The sequence below is a fragment of the Abramis brama genome (genome assembly GCF_963993115.1).
Source record: "Abramis brama genome assembly, chromosome: 10".
Lineage (NCBI taxonomy): Eukaryota > Metazoa > Chordata > Actinopteri > Cypriniformes > Leuciscidae > Abramis > Abramis brama.
Genome location: NC_139972.1, coordinates 19627158 through 19645583, shown reverse-complemented (window position 1 = coordinate 19645583; position 18426 = coordinate 19627158). Strand labels below are relative to the sequence as shown.

General features: G+C 39.3%; 1 protein-coding gene across 3 annotated transcripts in view; it reads right to left on the bottom strand.

Annotated features, from left to right (window-relative positions):
• Positions 1–18426, bottom strand: part of sez6b (seizure related 6 homolog b) — a 187852-nt gene that overhangs the window by 52509 nt on the left and 116917 nt on the right. For all 3 annotated transcript variants that reach the window (XM_084127126.1, XM_084127128.1, XM_084127127.1), the window contains exon 4: positions 9586–9775. In XM_084127126.1, the coding sequence (XP_083983252.1) occupies positions 9586–9775 (190 nt within the window). The remainder of the gene's footprint in view (positions 1–9585; positions 9776–18426) is intronic.

Sequence of the window (18426 nt, the reverse complement as noted above, 5' to 3'; positions counted from 1 at the left end):
AGAAAACGTGATCGTTTAACAGAAAAGACTTGGGTTTAAATTATTGAAATCTGGCAACTGTAAGCATGAACGCTCGTAAAAACAGTCTATAATGTGTCTCCTCCTTTGTTCGACAAAAATAAGTGGTTTTGGTCAAGTTTTTTTAAACACATTTCAGTCTTTTTCGTCAATGATATTGCATGTGTTGATATAGTCACAGTTATCGTTTAATGACGTGGGTGTCATCGTCTCTCATCGTCTTGTCTTAGTCATGGGAAAAAAGGTCGTCAACGTACATTTTTCGTCATAGTTTTCGTTAACGAAATGAACACTGGTGACAATAAAATATTTTATTTGTAATTTCTTTGACATTTTTTTTTATTATAATTTTTGACAAAATTTGAGACCCCCTTCAAATTTTGCTTTTGAGGCTTTCAGGGGGTCTCATGGGTTAATCGAAAACAAACTTTGCTGTGAGTATATCGGGGGCCTTCCGATATATAACCGCCTTCCCTTCAGCTGGGTCAAAGTCTCATATTTGTATGTTATGTCTGACAGACTCTGGGTTGCGGCCGAACCGGAGAACAGCCAGCAGCCTTGGAGAGAGGACCACATTTGTGCTTCAAACAAACATAAAAGCTGAAGGCTGGTCAGATGCTTTCTATTGAGCTTAAGTAGCCGGATCACAGGATTTTTGTCTTGTTGTATTGCTCAGCACCCGTGTACTTGACATGTGCAGTAATGGATACAAGTCACCAGTGATTACTTACAGTGTTGGGAAAGTTCACTTTCTACATGAACTATTTCAAAGTTCAGTTCACAAATTTTAAAATGAACTAGTTCAGTTCATAGTTCATACTTCAAAATTTTGAACTAAGTTCACAGTTCCAAAAATGAACTAGTTCACAGTTCTTTTTTTCCATACAGTATGTTGCTGCGAGCTATTATTTTACAAAATTATTGCCACAGCCCATATAGAACCACAGACAGCAATTATTTTATCAGTTTTAACACTGAAGCTATGCGTCAGATTTCATCTTCATATCCAATTTTGAATCCTTATCCAACCAGGGTTTACATTAGCATTGAGGGGACAGCATTTCCCCATTGTTGCTTTGACGCTTTGTTGCTGTCCATTCAGTCCACACTAGTAGCAGCTGCAGCTTTCACCCCTACAGTAGCCTATATTCTCAAAAACATGAGGAAAAACGTGCTGCTTGAATGGTCTTTTTTAATGAGGATTTATTCAAAGAAAAACAGGACAGTACTCCTTAGGGTGCAAATGTTTTTCAATTTTAATAATTTTCCATTTCAAATTCCATTTCAGTACATACTAAAAAGGAATACTGGAATCCTGGAAAAATATACCAGGCAGCGGTTCAACAAGTGCGGATTTTCTTTTTGAAAGCCGGCAGGCAAAGTTTGCGCAGATATGTTTTTTCCATCCTCACCGACCTTGTCATAAAACTCGTTTAAATGATCATACGACGCCTCCTCGCTGCTTTGCCGCGACGTCGCCTACATGCTGCTTTTTGTTTTGATTACGCATGCTGCGGTGCGACACTGGTGGTTGGTGTTGCCAGCAGGTGCAGAGTTTGCTGGGGGGCAGGGGGAGCATTGCCCCCCCTGGTGGTTGAAACGGGTAATTGCATTTTTTTTTTTTAAATAGCATTGTTTAAAAAAAAGATAAATTATAAATATTTTAAATAACACAAAACAACTAAATGGTGGTAGGTAATACATCTGATTTCATACACTGCTTTAGTAAAAAAAAAAAAATCAGGGCTTTGGGTCATGTGACAAGTGACAGGCTAACGTAAGTCCAGCGATTCTCACATCGAAAGCGACATTACGGCCAAGCTCTCACCTGAGACCATTATTGACGCATATGCAGGACGCAAAAAACGAAAATGACTGTTGCACTAGTCTGGACAATGTCTAGCTCTGTAAGTTTTATTTCTCTGCCAAATAACTGCTTAAGCTGGAGAAACTCAACACACTGCTTTCAATATGCTGTTCAATATGTTTCAAAAGTGGAGAGTTGTGTGACTGTTCATTTTTCCCGTGTCTCAAAATGTTTTAAATGTTTCATGAAGTAGGCTACAACAAAATGCGAAATATAACTTTGCTACAATGTGTTTCAAAAGTGGAGAGTATTGTGTGACTGTTCATTTTTCCCTCTCAAAATGTTTTAAATGTTTCATGAAGTACAACAAAATGTGAAATATAACTTGTTTTTTTATCACTCTCATTGCCACAATGTGTTTTGAAAAAAAGAAAGAAAAACTTTAAAAATCTTTTCGTTTTGGTTGAAGATAATATTTTAACAGTGCAAAAGTGGTCCACATTTAATTGATCCTAATTGTGTCCGAACGAAGATGCGATGCGAAGTCAAGTGGCTGTTTATGCGAAGTTCTACCTGTTTACAAATATGATTGAATTGTTGTACTGTTTTTTTTCTTGGGTTAAAAATAAATGTGTTTATTTAGCATGTTTGTTTTGTCCATATGTGCTAGTGCTGAGTTCCCCAATTGATAGGCCATGCAGGTCCCAGCTGCTACAATGATTTTTTATTTTATTTTTTTTTGCCCCCCCCCTGGCTCAAATGTCAAACTCCGCCTATGGTTGCCAGGTGTTTTTTTCCGCTACATTTTAAGGCCTGTTTATGGTGTGTTTTAGCCGGGTTTTCGCCTGGAAACCTCTACAGAAATCTGGCATCCTATTGAACGAAGTTAAACTGAGAGAGTGCGCCGTTCACAGACACCAGAATGAACGAGTTCACAGTAACGTTCATCAGGCAGTAATACAGTACGTTCAGTTCACGTTCGCCCAAAATATGAACGAGTTCATGAACTATCGTTCAATGAACGCGTTCAGGCACAACAGTGATTACTTTATCAACAAATTTACCTTCATTTCACCTTCTATGTGGTGAGCCTAGTCTCATGATACTGTATTTGCTGGATCAGACGCAGGACTGGATCCTCTAGAGGTGTGAAGTGGGATTCCACCTTTTTAAAAGTGCACTGTTACCTGGAACATCACAGGCTGTACCTCCTAGCTGAGGAGGAGGGCATATGAATAAATGGATGGTAGATCTAAAACTATGCTAACTGTGCGGCAGTAAGGAGTGAGTTGTCAACACACTTTTCACACACCTACACACACTAGATTTCTCTCTCTGTCCTCCTTTAGCATCACTACCAGTGGAGAACAGCCTGAATGTTACCGCCACAGTGCCTGAATAGCATGCCGTTTGAAACAGCTATTAGCTATGTCTTAGCTAACAGCTGCCAAAAAAGGGTTCGCGGAAGGCCGTTATCATCACAATCATCATCAAGTGGATGGGGTGTTAGTCAGCGGAAGTCAGACCCATTAATACTGTAATTCTATTGATCAGCTTCCAAAATGTCTGCCAAAGAAAGCTGTGCATGTGAAAATTGTTCCTAGCAGCATGATATACCTTCCTGGTCTTAATATAAGCATGATTCATCGATGCATGAAATTGCACTGAAAATGTTTGTCTTTGTAATGGTTTTAAAACTGATTGTAATGTTATCAGAAATGATCTCTGAATCAACTTTTTCATCTTTTTCCATCTAACATCACCAATCAGTTTTAAGGGCCATTCACACTAACTAGGTTTCCTTCCACACATGTTATGCTAATTTTGGGATATCACTTAAAAATGTCAGTTAAAACCACCAAGATGCTGATAAAATTAAGTTAATATAAATTAAATGACAATATAATATAAAATAATATATATAATAAATTATATATGTTTTTATATATGACAATTTCCAAAGACGTGCAAAATATATTTTAAATAATATATAAGTGACAACATGTTTCAATAAAATAATGGCTTAAAAATGCTGATTAAAAACACCAAGATGCAACTAAAATGTAAAAAAAAATAAAAAAAAATACATATATATATATAAATAATTAATACGTATTAAATGATATCTAAACATTTATTAAGACATTTTAATTCAATTATATGAAAAAAAAATGATTTACTAAAATAAATAAATAAAAAAGAAATAAGATACACACAAACTACAATGGAATAGTATAGCTTTGCTGCTGTAAATCACTGTTAGTGTGAACCGCTCTTTAGTTTTCAACCCCTCACAATCAACCATTACTCTCCATTCAGTTATGTAATAGCCACTTTTTACAATCCAATCAGCTCCTAATGGATTCTTTTTTTTTTTACTCATTAAATATCCTGTTTCACTCAGAAGGCAGATCATCTATGTAAAATAGGATGCAAATGCCAAGTTATGCTGACTTGAAGTTAAAACATACTGATTATGTACTCTCTGATAAGTGCAGGGTGTACAAAATAATTTATTATAACAAAAAACCAAGACCAAGACCTCCATAAATTGGCCATAGACTTGTGCACAGGGGCGGTTTGGCCTTTTATTATTGGCCGTCACACACGACAGGGGAGCACGAAAATTAATGTTGCAGAAATGAGACGGCCTCAGGCAGAAGTGAACCTGGCATAAAGGTGAAATACAGCCTGAGCTGCACATCTGCTTAAGCTGATCTGACACCTCAGCCGCCGAACGCTCTGACACCACTAAATGTCAAAGCTCTTTTACGGAAACTTTGCCTGTCTTTTAACGCAGCCGTCAAAGACACTGATCCATCCAGACGTTTATCACTGAGAAGGGCAATGTTTGCGCCAAGACGTGGAGGTTTCAGGCTTACAAATCAGACATGGACGCATGACACGACTCCCTAATTGGGTGACATACTGTAGTGTGTACAGAATGGCAGGTAAAATAAAGTTGAAGGGATAACGGTGCTTATAAAACTGAGAAAGAAAAGAACTACAGCTCGCGACTAGCGCTCAATTTCTGAGAAAACTCGCAATTCTATGGGACCCAGCATGGTACCATCTCTTTCTGTCAACCCACTGACTCTTTAAATGTTAAAGCAATTTCCCACAGAGAAGCGGAGGAAGGAGAGTGCTTGATGGTTAATTGTGAAGCCTTTTCACTGCAAAATCTCCTTTACTCTTTTTCTTATTTCATGAATGGCCCTATTTTCATCTATCAATCTCCATGCCCTCGGCCACCTGCAGCATTGTTCATTCTTAAAGGCGTGCTTTGAAATGACCTGACACGATTCCTCTTCCTGTGTAGGTCCAGATCATTTTTTAGATGACTCCAAGGCGTAACTCCGTGATGAGAGGGCAAGATTCATTAGCCTGTCAACCTCTCAAAAGAGGCAGCTCATTACGCAGAAATTAATTAGCCATTCTCTCAGAGACAGCGTGTCCATCTATAATCAGATCTGTCTCGTCTTGCATGCCTGTCTAACGAAAATGTTTCACTTTTTTCACACCAGACAAGGTGAACCTAGGGATCAAACGGAATGAAACATCAAGGCGTCATCTTCTTCCAGAACAGAAAAATTCAGGCAATTAAATGATCAACGACACCGTTTATTCATAGAATAGCTTGAATTGTTTAATTTCGCTTTACAGCTATTCCGACTCACCCGTCACACAGTCAAGCTCACCCCGAGATCTGTTCAAAATCTCTCTGTTCTAATTTCATCTTACGCTATATAAAACGCAAGGGCGGAACTGAAATAAAATCTGGATGTGGCGAGCTCCAGATCATTTGGGATTCAGGGCCTCGGTCCAATGCCACACAGACGGGCAGGGTCGGAAGGAAAGAGAAGTGCATGAATGAGTCAAGGCAGGGCATGTCTAGACACATAAAACTACCACATTCCCATCTATCACAGAAATCTGGTCTGTCAGTGCATGACAGCACTTACAGTGCCTCCATGAAGACCTTGCAGACAAATAAGGTCAAAGGACGACTTACACAGCATTTAAGATTGTATCATAAAATGGCTTGATTTAGACTTTACGGTCAAGCAGCAAATAGTAAACTTTGACCATCTTGAGAGTACAGAGCTCCTGATGGGTTTGAAACATATTAACCGAATACTGCTGTGACATTGCCACCGGCTGGCTGAAGATTGCCTCTTTTACTTCTACTAGATGTGAACTAGACGTAGAAACTAGAAAACCAATTTTTTGAGCACAAAATCAGCACATTAGACTGATTTCTGAAGGATAATGTGACACTGAAGGCTAGAATAACGGCTGCTGAAAATCCATCTTTGTCATCACATGAATTCATTTTAAAATATATTAAATATATATATATATTTTTTTACAGTATTTTTGATCAAATGCAGCCTTAATGTTTTTGAAAAAAGTCTTACAAACCCCAAACTTTTGAATGGTAGCGTATTTGTATCTAAAGGAGGAAGGTTCTCTCTAATTTAAGTCTTGGAGTTAGTAATACAAAAGGAAAAAATGTCACAAAAAAAAAAAAAAAAACAATGAAATTTTCAGAAGCCTCACAAAACATAGTTTCACTTTATTTTGATGGTCCCTTTAACACATTCTGTTGACTATAAGTAACATTGCACCTACATGTCTACTAACTCTCATAAGAGTGTTAGAAGAGTATTAGTAGATTGGTAGGGTTAGGGTTTGAATAAGTTGACATGTAGTTGCAAACTTACTTATAGTAAACTGAATGTTAAAAAGGGACCATCAAAATAAAGTGTTACAAAAAAATATTATTATTAGTAGTATATACATGCCAACTGGCCAATAACTCTTATTTACTCACAAAAGTCTAGTTTTGCTTCCATGTGGTGCTTGGTGAATGCGACTTTTGCTCTCATGAAAGTGCAAAGAAAGTAGCAGAGGAAAAAAGTGAGAAGTGGAGCCCTGCTTTGGCTGAGGATGTGTGTCAGTGGGTGAGAGCGTGTATCTCAGCTGGTGATCCCTCGCCCTGCAGGGTTAATCTCCTCTGGGAGGGGCGAGCGGCAGGGTGGAGGATATTACAGCAGCTTCCTCAGTCATCACTGCACACTGCAACCCGCCATGCACTGCTAGGCTCAGCCCAGATCAGCCGACTTTATCACGGCTCAACTACACAACTGAGCTCATACTGGGGCAGGACTCCAATCCTCAGCTCATAATACCTCGTCACAAAATAGTTTACCCAAAACACTTGCATATGCACACCTGCTTCCCCTGCAGTGCCGTATGAGAGTGACAACCTCTCAAGCTTCTGACATTTAAGTGGTGGGGCGAGAGCGGTGCGGCAAAGGGGGCGATTACCTGTAGAAAGGCCATTCAGACCCCAACAGCCTTCATTTCAAACTTCACTCCATCAGCCCTGCCTTGTTTGTGTTTAACCTTTATCCAGACGCAAAGGGGTGCAGCAAGGGTCCTTTCATTGTGAGCTGAATTATTTAGAGGTCTAAATCTTTAATGTGCGCGTCTTTGATGGAGGTTCCCATTTAGAGAATCTGTCATTCGTCAAACTGTACGGCCTGCTGAACGTCGGGACAGGACAGGTGTGTTAGATCTGCGTGGATGGTATAGCAGAAAACTACTTGCTTTAGACATATGACAAGAGATCAAAGTTCAATGTAAAAAGATTTTGATGCGTTCATACTCTAATGCTCACACACCACAAAGCCGTGGAAAAGAGCTGAGGCGATCAAAGAATGCTCATTCATGTTGAAACACAGCCAATTTTCTTTGCAGACATCCCTGACATGACCATGTTAAAAACTGATATTGGAAAAAAAAAAGAACATCCAGAAATGTTATTCCATTCATTTGTCTGGTGAGTTTGTGAAGTAAAAGGAAGCCGGGAAAAATGATAGCAAGTGCAATAATGCAAACAGAAACAGCATCTAACCTCACTGATTGCAGAAAATCAAGAGGAGCTTCTTCATTTTGTCTTGTAGCTCAATGAGGATCATTTTCTCTATAATCTCAGTATGTTGCAGTACAAGGCCTTAGGTTTGGTTTTAACATTGACAGGGACATTTTAATCTCAAATTATAGAGATGCACCATGTTTTTGAAAAGAAAATGAGACCGCCTATTACAGCGCATCAGTTGTTTTTGCTTAAGACTATTTCATTTAAATATATAAGTGTTTGTCTAGTACCTTTTGTAGACTGAATAAAAGCGTCCAGCAAAATGTAATGACTTTTTAAATTATTATTTTTTAAAATAAGTTATTTTACAGTATGTTCATGCTGGTCTTTTCAATAATCCCAAAGACAAATCCTCCGAAATCATAGATTTGTGTGAAGAACAGACGAAGATTTTAGTCATTATTATAATTATTATCATGAATAAAATAATTAATTATTATCAATACATAGTAATATGATAATATTAATGTTAAATATTCTGAAAATATGTGTCATTTTACATTTAAAATGCCATATATTCATGCCATTTGAATATACATATATTTTGCACTGCAATTTAACTTGCAGTGTTGTTATTGTTAACTAAAAAAAAACAAAAACAATAATTTTAGTAATTCAAATAAAGTTAAAATAAAATAACAAATATTAGATGAAAAACTAAAAATAGGAAAATTCAATTGTGCATTTTGTCAATTGTGCAGCTTGACAGCACCTGATCTACATTATCTGATAAAGAACAGTGTGAATATTCTGCTAAACTTCTCCTTTTATGTTTTACAGAAGAAAGAAAGTCATTTAGGTTCGGAACGACAACAGGTTGAATAAACAATCAACATAATTTTGACTCAACATTACAGTCATGTTGCAGTATGTATTTACGCTAGATCTCAATCCATGCTTGGTTCTTGTCCTTCCTTGTTTGCCATTACATCAATGCCAAGGCAAGTGTAAACCCAGTGGCAAAATTAGCTGCTCTTGCGTGTGCACATCCATCCAGCATAGCAGCTGGGGAACATTAAATTGAACCGGAATCAGGGGAAGCAGGGCCTTCGGAACCAAGTAATTGGAAGTTTTGTAAAGAAACAGAGAGCCTTTATGAAATATGTGCTGTCTGGCTCCTGCGGATGATTGCAATGAGTCTAACGGGGAATGTAGCTTCTGTTCCATGAAAGCTGAACACCACTGATTACCCCCCACACACTCATAAAGACAGAGAGAAAGAGGGGGTGGAGTGTAAACGACTTTCTTATTCAAAAGGCATATTAAGGATGTGCAAAAAATGATATTACGCCACTGCAAACCCGCCACAGTTCATTAGCTCACAGAAACAAAAGAATTTTCCCGTAACGGTCATTTGTCATTTTATCGCCCCGCATAACGAACGAGAGAGTGGCGCAGCGCTGGGCCAGGGCGCATCAGTGCTCCGTAAACCTTTTCTGTTGTGCCGATCTCCCCTTGATGACTCTGTTAAAAGACTATTAGCAGAGAATTATCCAAGTCATTCTCCGATGTAATTATGCAGCCTATTGACAGCAGCTGTCATTTTCAGGCTAACATGAGCATATTATGTTGACATGAGATAACAAGGAGTGTTTCCCCTTCAGTGCACAGAGAGTCTCTCCTAATAGAAAGGAATGATTGAGAGCTCCCTACTCCCAGAGTCCTAATCGTTCGTGCCAATCTAATCAGTAAGTGTACACTCATAAACAGGTTTGTCTAGAGCGCTGGATCCATGCCAGCCGGAGACACTGGCACAAGTGCAATTAGCAGGAAGTAGATGAAGCAGATGTTTAGAGGTTGACGTAGGACATCTCACCTTGGTAACGCAGCAGCAAGGAGCTGAACTGCGGCTGCCGGCTACGGAAGTGGATGGATATTTGGTTGCTCCAGCTGCGTACCACCAGACCTTTAAGCAAGATGGACTCGTTGGCCAGCATCGAAGGTTCCCTGCCGCCCAGGTCTTCGAATCTGACTACGTCACCCTCAGCCAGGCTCACGTTCATCACCTTAATGTTATAAGATAAGAGAAGAAAGAGAACAGAGACATGGTTAAAGAACCAATGAAATCAAAGTGAGCTTTTTGGACTTTAACTTCTCATAGTAATGGATATTTTTTATCCTCTGGATTTATAGAAAAAAGTGGACATACAGTACATTGATTTTCAACCCACTTTGTATTGTTACAATGTCAGTAGTATATATGTTTACTTGTTCTCTGTGTTACCTGGACTGAGAAATTCATGTTTATTTGTCAGCAAAAGTCCACCGGATGAACAGAAAGAACGGCATAAAACACAGTGTTTGTAGTCAACAATACAAGTCGACACCATCATGACTAAAAGTTTGCTAAGAAATATCTCCTGCTAAAGCAAGGTGATATTTGACTTGGTAAGCGTATCCATAGCAGACTGGTGGGAGTGGCCTTGGATGGCAACATGCCCAGTGCATTATGGGTATTGAAGTTTTCCTTCCTATTCGTCAAAAGGAAAGACAACAGCCTTTTTCTTTGTTTCAGTCGGGTAGCACTGATAAAAAAAAAAAAGAAATCTGCCTTTTTACTGCATAGGCATACGCAAAAGTCAGTTTTGCCAGCAGTGAAGTACCCCTTAATTCCTGCAATAAAAAATTCCTGGGATATAAAAGTGACTCCCCCATGGTTTCAAACATGACTCATCCAATCAGAAGCAAAACTGTGTTTGTTAAGTGATTTAATAGGGATAGGAATGTTTAAAGGTGGAAAAGTTTCGACAATACATAAAAGCAGAAGGACAGATTGACGTGTTTTCAGCTGTGCAGAGATGGCAGTGGGGTGACACATTCTGCCACACTGACTGCACTCATAATGGTGTTGGCTTGTCTGTCTGCCAAGCTGCATGGTAATTGCACCACGGGCAATCTCCTGTCTGCTGAAGCCAGCATGCATATCCTCACCTGTCACTAATAGAAAGCCATAGCCGCCCATTACTTCTAGTTCTGCCCGTCTTCCACTTTAGACAATACATGCAACAACTGCATGAGCCAATATCCAATATGGCAGCGTGGGTGGAAGTTGTGACACGGAGCAGAGTAAAAAAGTGCGCATCTGAGGAATAATTACAATCATGCTGAATGAAAAAATCAGAACTATTCAACTAGCTAGCGTCGTCGTGAAACTGTGCCATTGTGGCTGATCTGGGATCAGCTGGGATGTGCCCTTGTGCTCCTCTCAGGTAATGAAAGTGCCTTTAATCAGATGCAGGCAAATGAATGTGACCCGATGAGTGACCCTGCCTAGTCGCAGACGTGACGATAGGTTAATGAGGCCTCGCACACGTCGCCCTCAATCTAGACACCTCAAACTCTTTACGGCAAAAAGACACGTCAAACTCTCAGCACAAATTAATGCCACTGTCTGAGGGTTCCCATCAGGAAAATTTCACAAAAAGCACAACAGTACCCAGCTATTTAAATTCGGCCACAGTGAACGATGAGGACTGAATTTAAATAAGCACTGCTAAAAACACGCTTGAAGGCCCTTGAGTGCTGTGAAGGCAACAGGTGACAACCTGATGATGTGTACTACAGAATAAATTCACGCTTAATAAAGCTGGAGCTGCAATGTGCTGAAGCAGTCCATAAAACAAAAGTGCATTACAAAGTAATCACATTACACTAAAAGCCCTTGGATAATAAAATGTTTCCAGAATATTGCTCACCATAATCCAATTTGCGTTGGCACCGGGCCCGACCGTCTACCCTACGCATGTAATCCCTTGCATAAACATGACTGTCAGTCAGATGCAGACGTTGGCGTGTACTGTAAATGTGCAGCCGCTGTGTCATTCGGGGTCAGTGTTGATTAAAATGTTTGCTGTTTTTTACACAGAGCACAACAGACAGGTTCAAAATAAAGAGAAATTAAGTCAATTATCCCAGCACTCCCGGCCCCATATGCCATAGAATGAACAGGGAAAACAGAAAGCCCATTTTTTTGTCCCAAATACAAAAAAAAACCCTTAAAGGGACAGTACGCCCAAGTTTAAATTTGTACAGATATTATAATGTCAGTATTAAGGTATGTCAGTACTTTATTTTGCTATAATATAACACCAATTTAACAGACTAGTAGCAGACAAAAAGAAAAGAAAAATGATTTGTGCAATAAATTGTGCCTTTTCAGACAAAAATGTTGGTGGGAGGAACTACGCTGCTAAGAAATAGGTCTCAAAATTGTCAGTGAATCAAGGCTCATACCTTACATATCTTGTACGTTTTTGTCATTTTCTAGCACGGCACCTCAGACAAGCTGTCAGGGCTCAAAATAGTGTTGCTGCATTAAAAACAGTCGCTCAGTGTGGTACTTTACGCCATGTGGATTAACATAAATATGTTTGTCATTACCTGAACCTTTGGTGTAAATTTGTATCTAGAATGCATTTTCACTCTAGTAAACAAGTGAAATCTGTGTGTAGAGTGGGATTTAGGATTCAGAACAGGAGCGACACTGTTTAGCTTCAGTGAGTGTGCATGGCCTAAGAGAGACACACTGATACAGTCACTGTATCAGCACTATGAGGGCAGGCGGATGGTTAATTAATCTGGAGATACATGCTGTGTCACATTAACAGAGAATTAGCAGAAAACCCCCTCCAGCTATGTCTGAGTTTGAAAAAAGAGCTCCTGCTCTCCTGCCTTCCTGTCCTGTGCTGTGTTGAATCTGATTTCCTGTTTACAGCAATAAAAAATTCAGAATAATTGAGGTGACACCTCATAAATAAACAAGCGTTATTTGCAGGTGATATGAATCACCTTATGAGATCTGAGTGAGAGAAACAAAGCAAAGAAATGAACAGAGTCAGAGCCGTGGTGTAGTGAGCTCACAGGGACAAGGGTTTGAATATGATCTGTGTCATCCTGATTCCTCACCACTGGCCAAAAGCCCATAAACAAACAAACATGAAAAGAGAGAAAAGTGAGAGATAAGATTAAGGGACAGAATGAGGGAAGGAAAGAGGATTGATGTCCATGTGCTCAGCTCTTTCAGTAGCAATGTGTCCAGCAGAGATTTTTTAATCATCTCTGTTGCCTTAAAGCTAATGAGAGGACTGGCTATGTTTTTTTCTCAAACACGACCTCTCTTTCTGTATCTGACACACATAACCGCTCTCTGGTACAGAGTAAATGTCTGATTAACAAATAAATGCCAGACAGATTCCAGGTCAAGGGTCATTCTATGAAACTGGTACCTTTTTTCAAGTCTTTCGATAATACATTAGAGATTTTCACAATTGAAATAGTTAATCCTGAGTCATTCTAAACCCTGGGTAAACAGAATCCTGGGTTATTTTGCTTCCGGTTTCACACTGGGTTAACGTTCTTATTTGCGTATTTGCGGTGTCAATGTCATTAATTGGATGAACGCAGCATGCGACCTGTTTGCATAAAAGCTCTGGCATTGCGCATCCTTGTATTTCCGACTGTACTATCGAGTTTATACTGAATGGACATTTCGGAATATAAAGGTAAGAAGTACACATTTGACACCACAACGCGGGGTTAACACTGCAAAAGCGGTGCTAACTCTCCTCCAGAGCAGGGTTTCAATACCACAAAGAAAAAGCGGTGCTAACCTCGCTTCTAAATTACAAGTGTGAAACGTTCCTTTACCCGGGGTTAACAGCGGTGTTTAAAGCGGCGATAACCTGGGGTTAAGCACAGTGTGAAAAGCAATAATGTCAAGATAAATTACACCAAGATTAATGTAATGTAATAATACATATGTAGAGAAAGAGTAAAGACAAAATAACAGCTTTACATAAATAAATAAATAAACTGCATTGTATTATGTAAAAAATACATGAACCAAAATTTGCATCTCTAGCATATATGCAGACGATATTAGGGATGGGCGATATGGATTAATAGAGATACAGTATATATCTCGATATTTTCTACTTTTTTCTATTTGGATTTAAAAAAAGCCCCTGTTTTTATTTATTTAAAAAAAATATTTCATATCCTGCCCAGTGTTGTTCTACAAACAATGTTCATATTGAAGGCTATGAAAACAAATACAGTGAATTTAACCATGTAGGCTATGCTATTGATTATGTGCAAAAAAGGGTTAAAATGATTACATTCTAACATTGTAATAAAATTACAATCTAAAAACACAAACTTGGTTTAAAACAAATATTTTAGTCGGAATTATTGTGTTGCGTCTGCTTGGGGCAAATGCGAGTCTGTGAAGTTTAGTGGAGAGTCAAAAAGGAAATATTTGCATGACTTTCTAACATTTACAGATGAAGAATATACCTGTGAAATGTAAGTTACACACTGAGGAAAACGCATCTCACACATTAAACAGCACAAGTATCTGTCAGAGCATCTGACGGGGTAAGCCACGTTAAACTATTCACGTTATTCAAGTTATTTTGAAGCCCTTAATATAGAGCATGTCTCATGTTTAGGACAAATTGGATTAAGCCCTTTCCTCAAAGCAGCTCACTCTGTGTCTTCTGCCATTTTTCAGATGCGCTCATATCAAACCACTGTATATTGATATAAATAGTCTTGCCTCATCTTATATCGTTTATAAAAATATATAGTACAAACTCAATATACCGCCCAGCCCTAGGTGGTATATAGGCCTGTCACGATAACAAATTTTGCTGGACGATAAATTGTCCAAGAAATTATTGCGATAACCGATAATATTGTCAATCGAGACCATTTTCATCTAATATAATGATAATGGCATAATAATGCAGGTACACCTTTTCAAAGATAAACTTTTATTTTGCTTTTAACTTATATTGAAAACGGAAAAACATTTTAAATATCCACAAAAAATTAACAAAACAACCAAAAACAATAAAAGCAATGGACTCTCAGTGTCTGTTAACAAAAAAATTCACTTGAATAAATACCAAAAATATTAAATAAAATGGATGTAAACAAAATTGCACTTCAAAAAATATTAAACATTAGGCTCAGACATAAATAGTGATACATTCCATAACAGGCAAAACTGCCGGTTAGGACCTTTGTAAACAAATAAAAAAAAGCCTCAACAGGATACCACAGCATTTTGCACTGTCCTCCTGTTATTTTGTCGACTAAACGCCCGAGTGATTGTGTAATTTACTGTCGGGAAGACGGAGACGCACTTTATTGCGTGTATATGCTATGCACTGAAAATACTTGGTTAGGATTAGGGGTGAGGAGTGCGTGCGTATTACACGCCATAAAGTGCGTATCATATGCACGCAAAAACTATTTTTGGCGTATAAATGGCACGAGAAATAACATGGTATAGATACGCATTTTCATGAGATCGAGCTCGCTGTCGCGTTTGGCTTTGAAACCAATTCCATCTTTTTCTCTTTTTTTCCCTCCAACTCACAACTAGCGTCTTTTCTCTCTCCCGCCAGTCACTGCAAGCAGTCCCGCCGGCGCTTTCCCATACAAAGACCACGTGACTGACAAGCGCTGCGGCGCCGCCTCCCCAAAAAGACCATGCAACTGACAAGAGAGTTCACTAAGGAACTGAGAGTGGTCATCCAGTCTCTTTGGTAGAGAGAGAGAGAGACGAGGAAAACAAACAAGCATGCAAATGGAATTATCGCGGCCGGAAAAATTATCGAGCTCATTTTTTTTTATCGTGCGATTAATTGATTTATTGACTATCGCGACAGGCCTAGTGGTATATAAAAAATATTTCACAATATTATTATTTTTTACAGTATTTTTGATCAAATAAATGCAGCCTAGGTGGGCAATGGAGACTTCTTTTAAAAACATTTAAAAAAGCATTTTTGGAAAAATGTCTAACTTTGATGTTAGTCAATGAATGTAGACATTAAGGACACAAATAGTACCCATTTTGAGGAATAACCCCAAAAACTGAAACTTTAAAACTTGCCAACCGCTCAAGCGTTTCAATGCAAAATAAATTCCAACTATGTTAAACTTACAGCAACTTTCCGCATCCAGGCGTGTAACTACAAAGGATGCCACTCTACAGATGCCAAGTTACAGCAAATGCCACAGTGAGGAGTTTCTCCTCTGAAAGTCTCTTTGCAGTGCAGTGTATGGCATTCACTTCTATGCACATCACTGCTTATGTGGGTCACACACGCCTGAAGCTCTCCCAACATGAAGGACAGCAGATGACAATACTGATCTGATATAGAGTGGTCACCAACTGCGCTCTGTCTCTCTCTCTCCCATTGCCAGGCAAGTTAGTACCATTACGAACCCATCAGAGTTTAAAACAGCGGAGCTTGAGTTGACTTGATGTAGATTGTTTGGATTTGATTGATGTGTTTGTGTATTCAACGAATTCTCAGGGAGTTTCTCTCTTATGCAAATCCGAGTCATGTAAAAGTCGAATAGTCCCTTGTGTCGCTGTATAAGAATAGAAAAAGCCCAAAAGCCCTCAGTGGTGCTGCTCTTTCTTTCTGTCTCTGCTGCGTTCTTCTCCTCTATTCCCGTGGTTCCATTTCTCTGGGATAACAGGAAGGATGGAAATTTCCTCTAATTAGCAGGGTCCATTCCTCTGGAGCTGAGAATCACGTTGGGAAGAGAATGTGCTTGTATTTGGGCTGCTAATTAGAGCCTGTAATTAAGAGCAAACAGGAAATGATGTACAGATCTGGGCTACAGGTGCGGATGAGTTGAAACGGGCAGTAGAGGCCGGGAAAGATCAGGGAGCTGTTGCTATATTAAGGAGTGCCTGGAGTGTAGAAGAAGAGAGATGATGAGACCCATCTGTGCCATCTGGAGGGGCCAAACCTAGGCAATCCATCTGACAGCCGTGTGATAATCCGCAGGTGGACTCCGGCTCTGACGGCCCTTATCTCACTCACCTCTCCCCTCGTACATTACCCAAGGAAGACGAGCCTCGTCCGGCATGCGTACCATTATGTCACAAATGATCAGACATGTCCTCCACGTGTCATTTGCCTGACCTTCCTCACTGAAGCGCCGTATTGCAGCAGACCTGAAGCCGGTGACGAGATAAAGAGAAACCCTGAGATTAACGCTCAATGACAGGCTGAAACTTTTGTCACGCCGTACAAAGGCGACACTCATTATTTTCCATTCTGTTTGAGCACCTGAATAATCCACTATGAATAGGCCCCGTGAATACTGATATTCTTCACAAGATGTATAAGGACAGACCGAGCACAGAATTTCTCTCATTACCTGCAGGAAAGAATTGTCACAAATGACATCTCTTTAATGCAGTGGTTCTGGTTTGGCCATGGGATCCACATATTCCCATGGTCATTAAGCTGCGACCCAATTTTTTAGGAATTTGACCTAATAAAAATTGTAATAAAAACCAAGCACATTTTTTTCACAAAAATATCACACACACATGTGCCATCCCTTATACACATCAATTGTAAGAATATGACTAATACTGATGAATAAACACTTTAAAGTAAGTAAGGCTATTAAATAGCAGTCCTAAACTATTTTTTGTTAATACAATAAAGTTAGTAAGTTGGTATGAGCCACCACAGTCATTTAAAAATATACAAAATAACACAAAGTGAAATAGTGGCATGTTGGTATTGCGGAAACGACAGCTACCATGGTAAATACACAATACTGACATGAACTGTTAATAAAACATGGAAACTGCTCCTGGTGAATAGAATGAACATCACACCTGCATGTAAATCCTTCTCAGCTTACACATGAAGTGCAAGTTATGTAATTTATTGGTACTTTTTGATAATTTCATAACTTAGTAATTGACAACATCACTACGACATTGCATGCTCATAATTTCTTTTGCGATTAATTTATAATGAAGTGATATACAGCGTGTGCCGCTGCATTTGAGCATGAAATTGAAGAGTGTGAGCTACGAGTAGGAGCACAGTAGCTATCCACCTTACGCAAAAGTAAGGTGTTTTCTGTGAATGTGCGAACCTTCCGATTCATTAGCTGCTATAGTGGGAAATAATGAGAAGAATACAAAGTGCAGTAAACTGTAAAACTGTTTGCGCTACAAACCAGTGTGTTTAGAATTAAGACAACACATTAAAATAGTATTGTAAGAAATATCAGTTTGGAGTATCAAGCAGCATAACGAGCTGTTTTGTACAGCTAAAAATAACTGGAAGAAAAATGACACCGGAAGCCAGACACATTAAATTTACAAAAGGTGGATAATGGCTGCCAGGACAGGAAAGTTAGCTTTTCTGAGGTGAGAGTTACAAATATGTTACAAAAATAACGTTAGAATAATGACACTGACAAATTGCCTGACAACATCTCAGCTGACCGCAAATGCTGAATCGGAACAGCAAGGTTTTCTCAGGCACTCTTTACTTAAACTGCATTTCACAGAAGTGTCAACAGCTTTCACTAATCTTTTGGGGCAGTCGTAGCCTAATGGTTAGAGAGTCAGACCTGTAACCCGAAGGTTGCAGGTTCGATTCTAAATACTGGCAGGGAAATGTACTGGCAGGGGAGTGAACGAACAGCGCTCTAATCCACCCTCAATACCCACGACTAGGTGACTTGAGCAAAGGCCCCAATTGCTTCCCGGGCACCGCAGCAAATGGCTGCCCATGCACTGCTTCGGGTGTGTGTCCACGGTTTGCAGTGTGTGTTCACTACTCACTGCTCATAATGTGTGTGCACTAACTTTGATGGG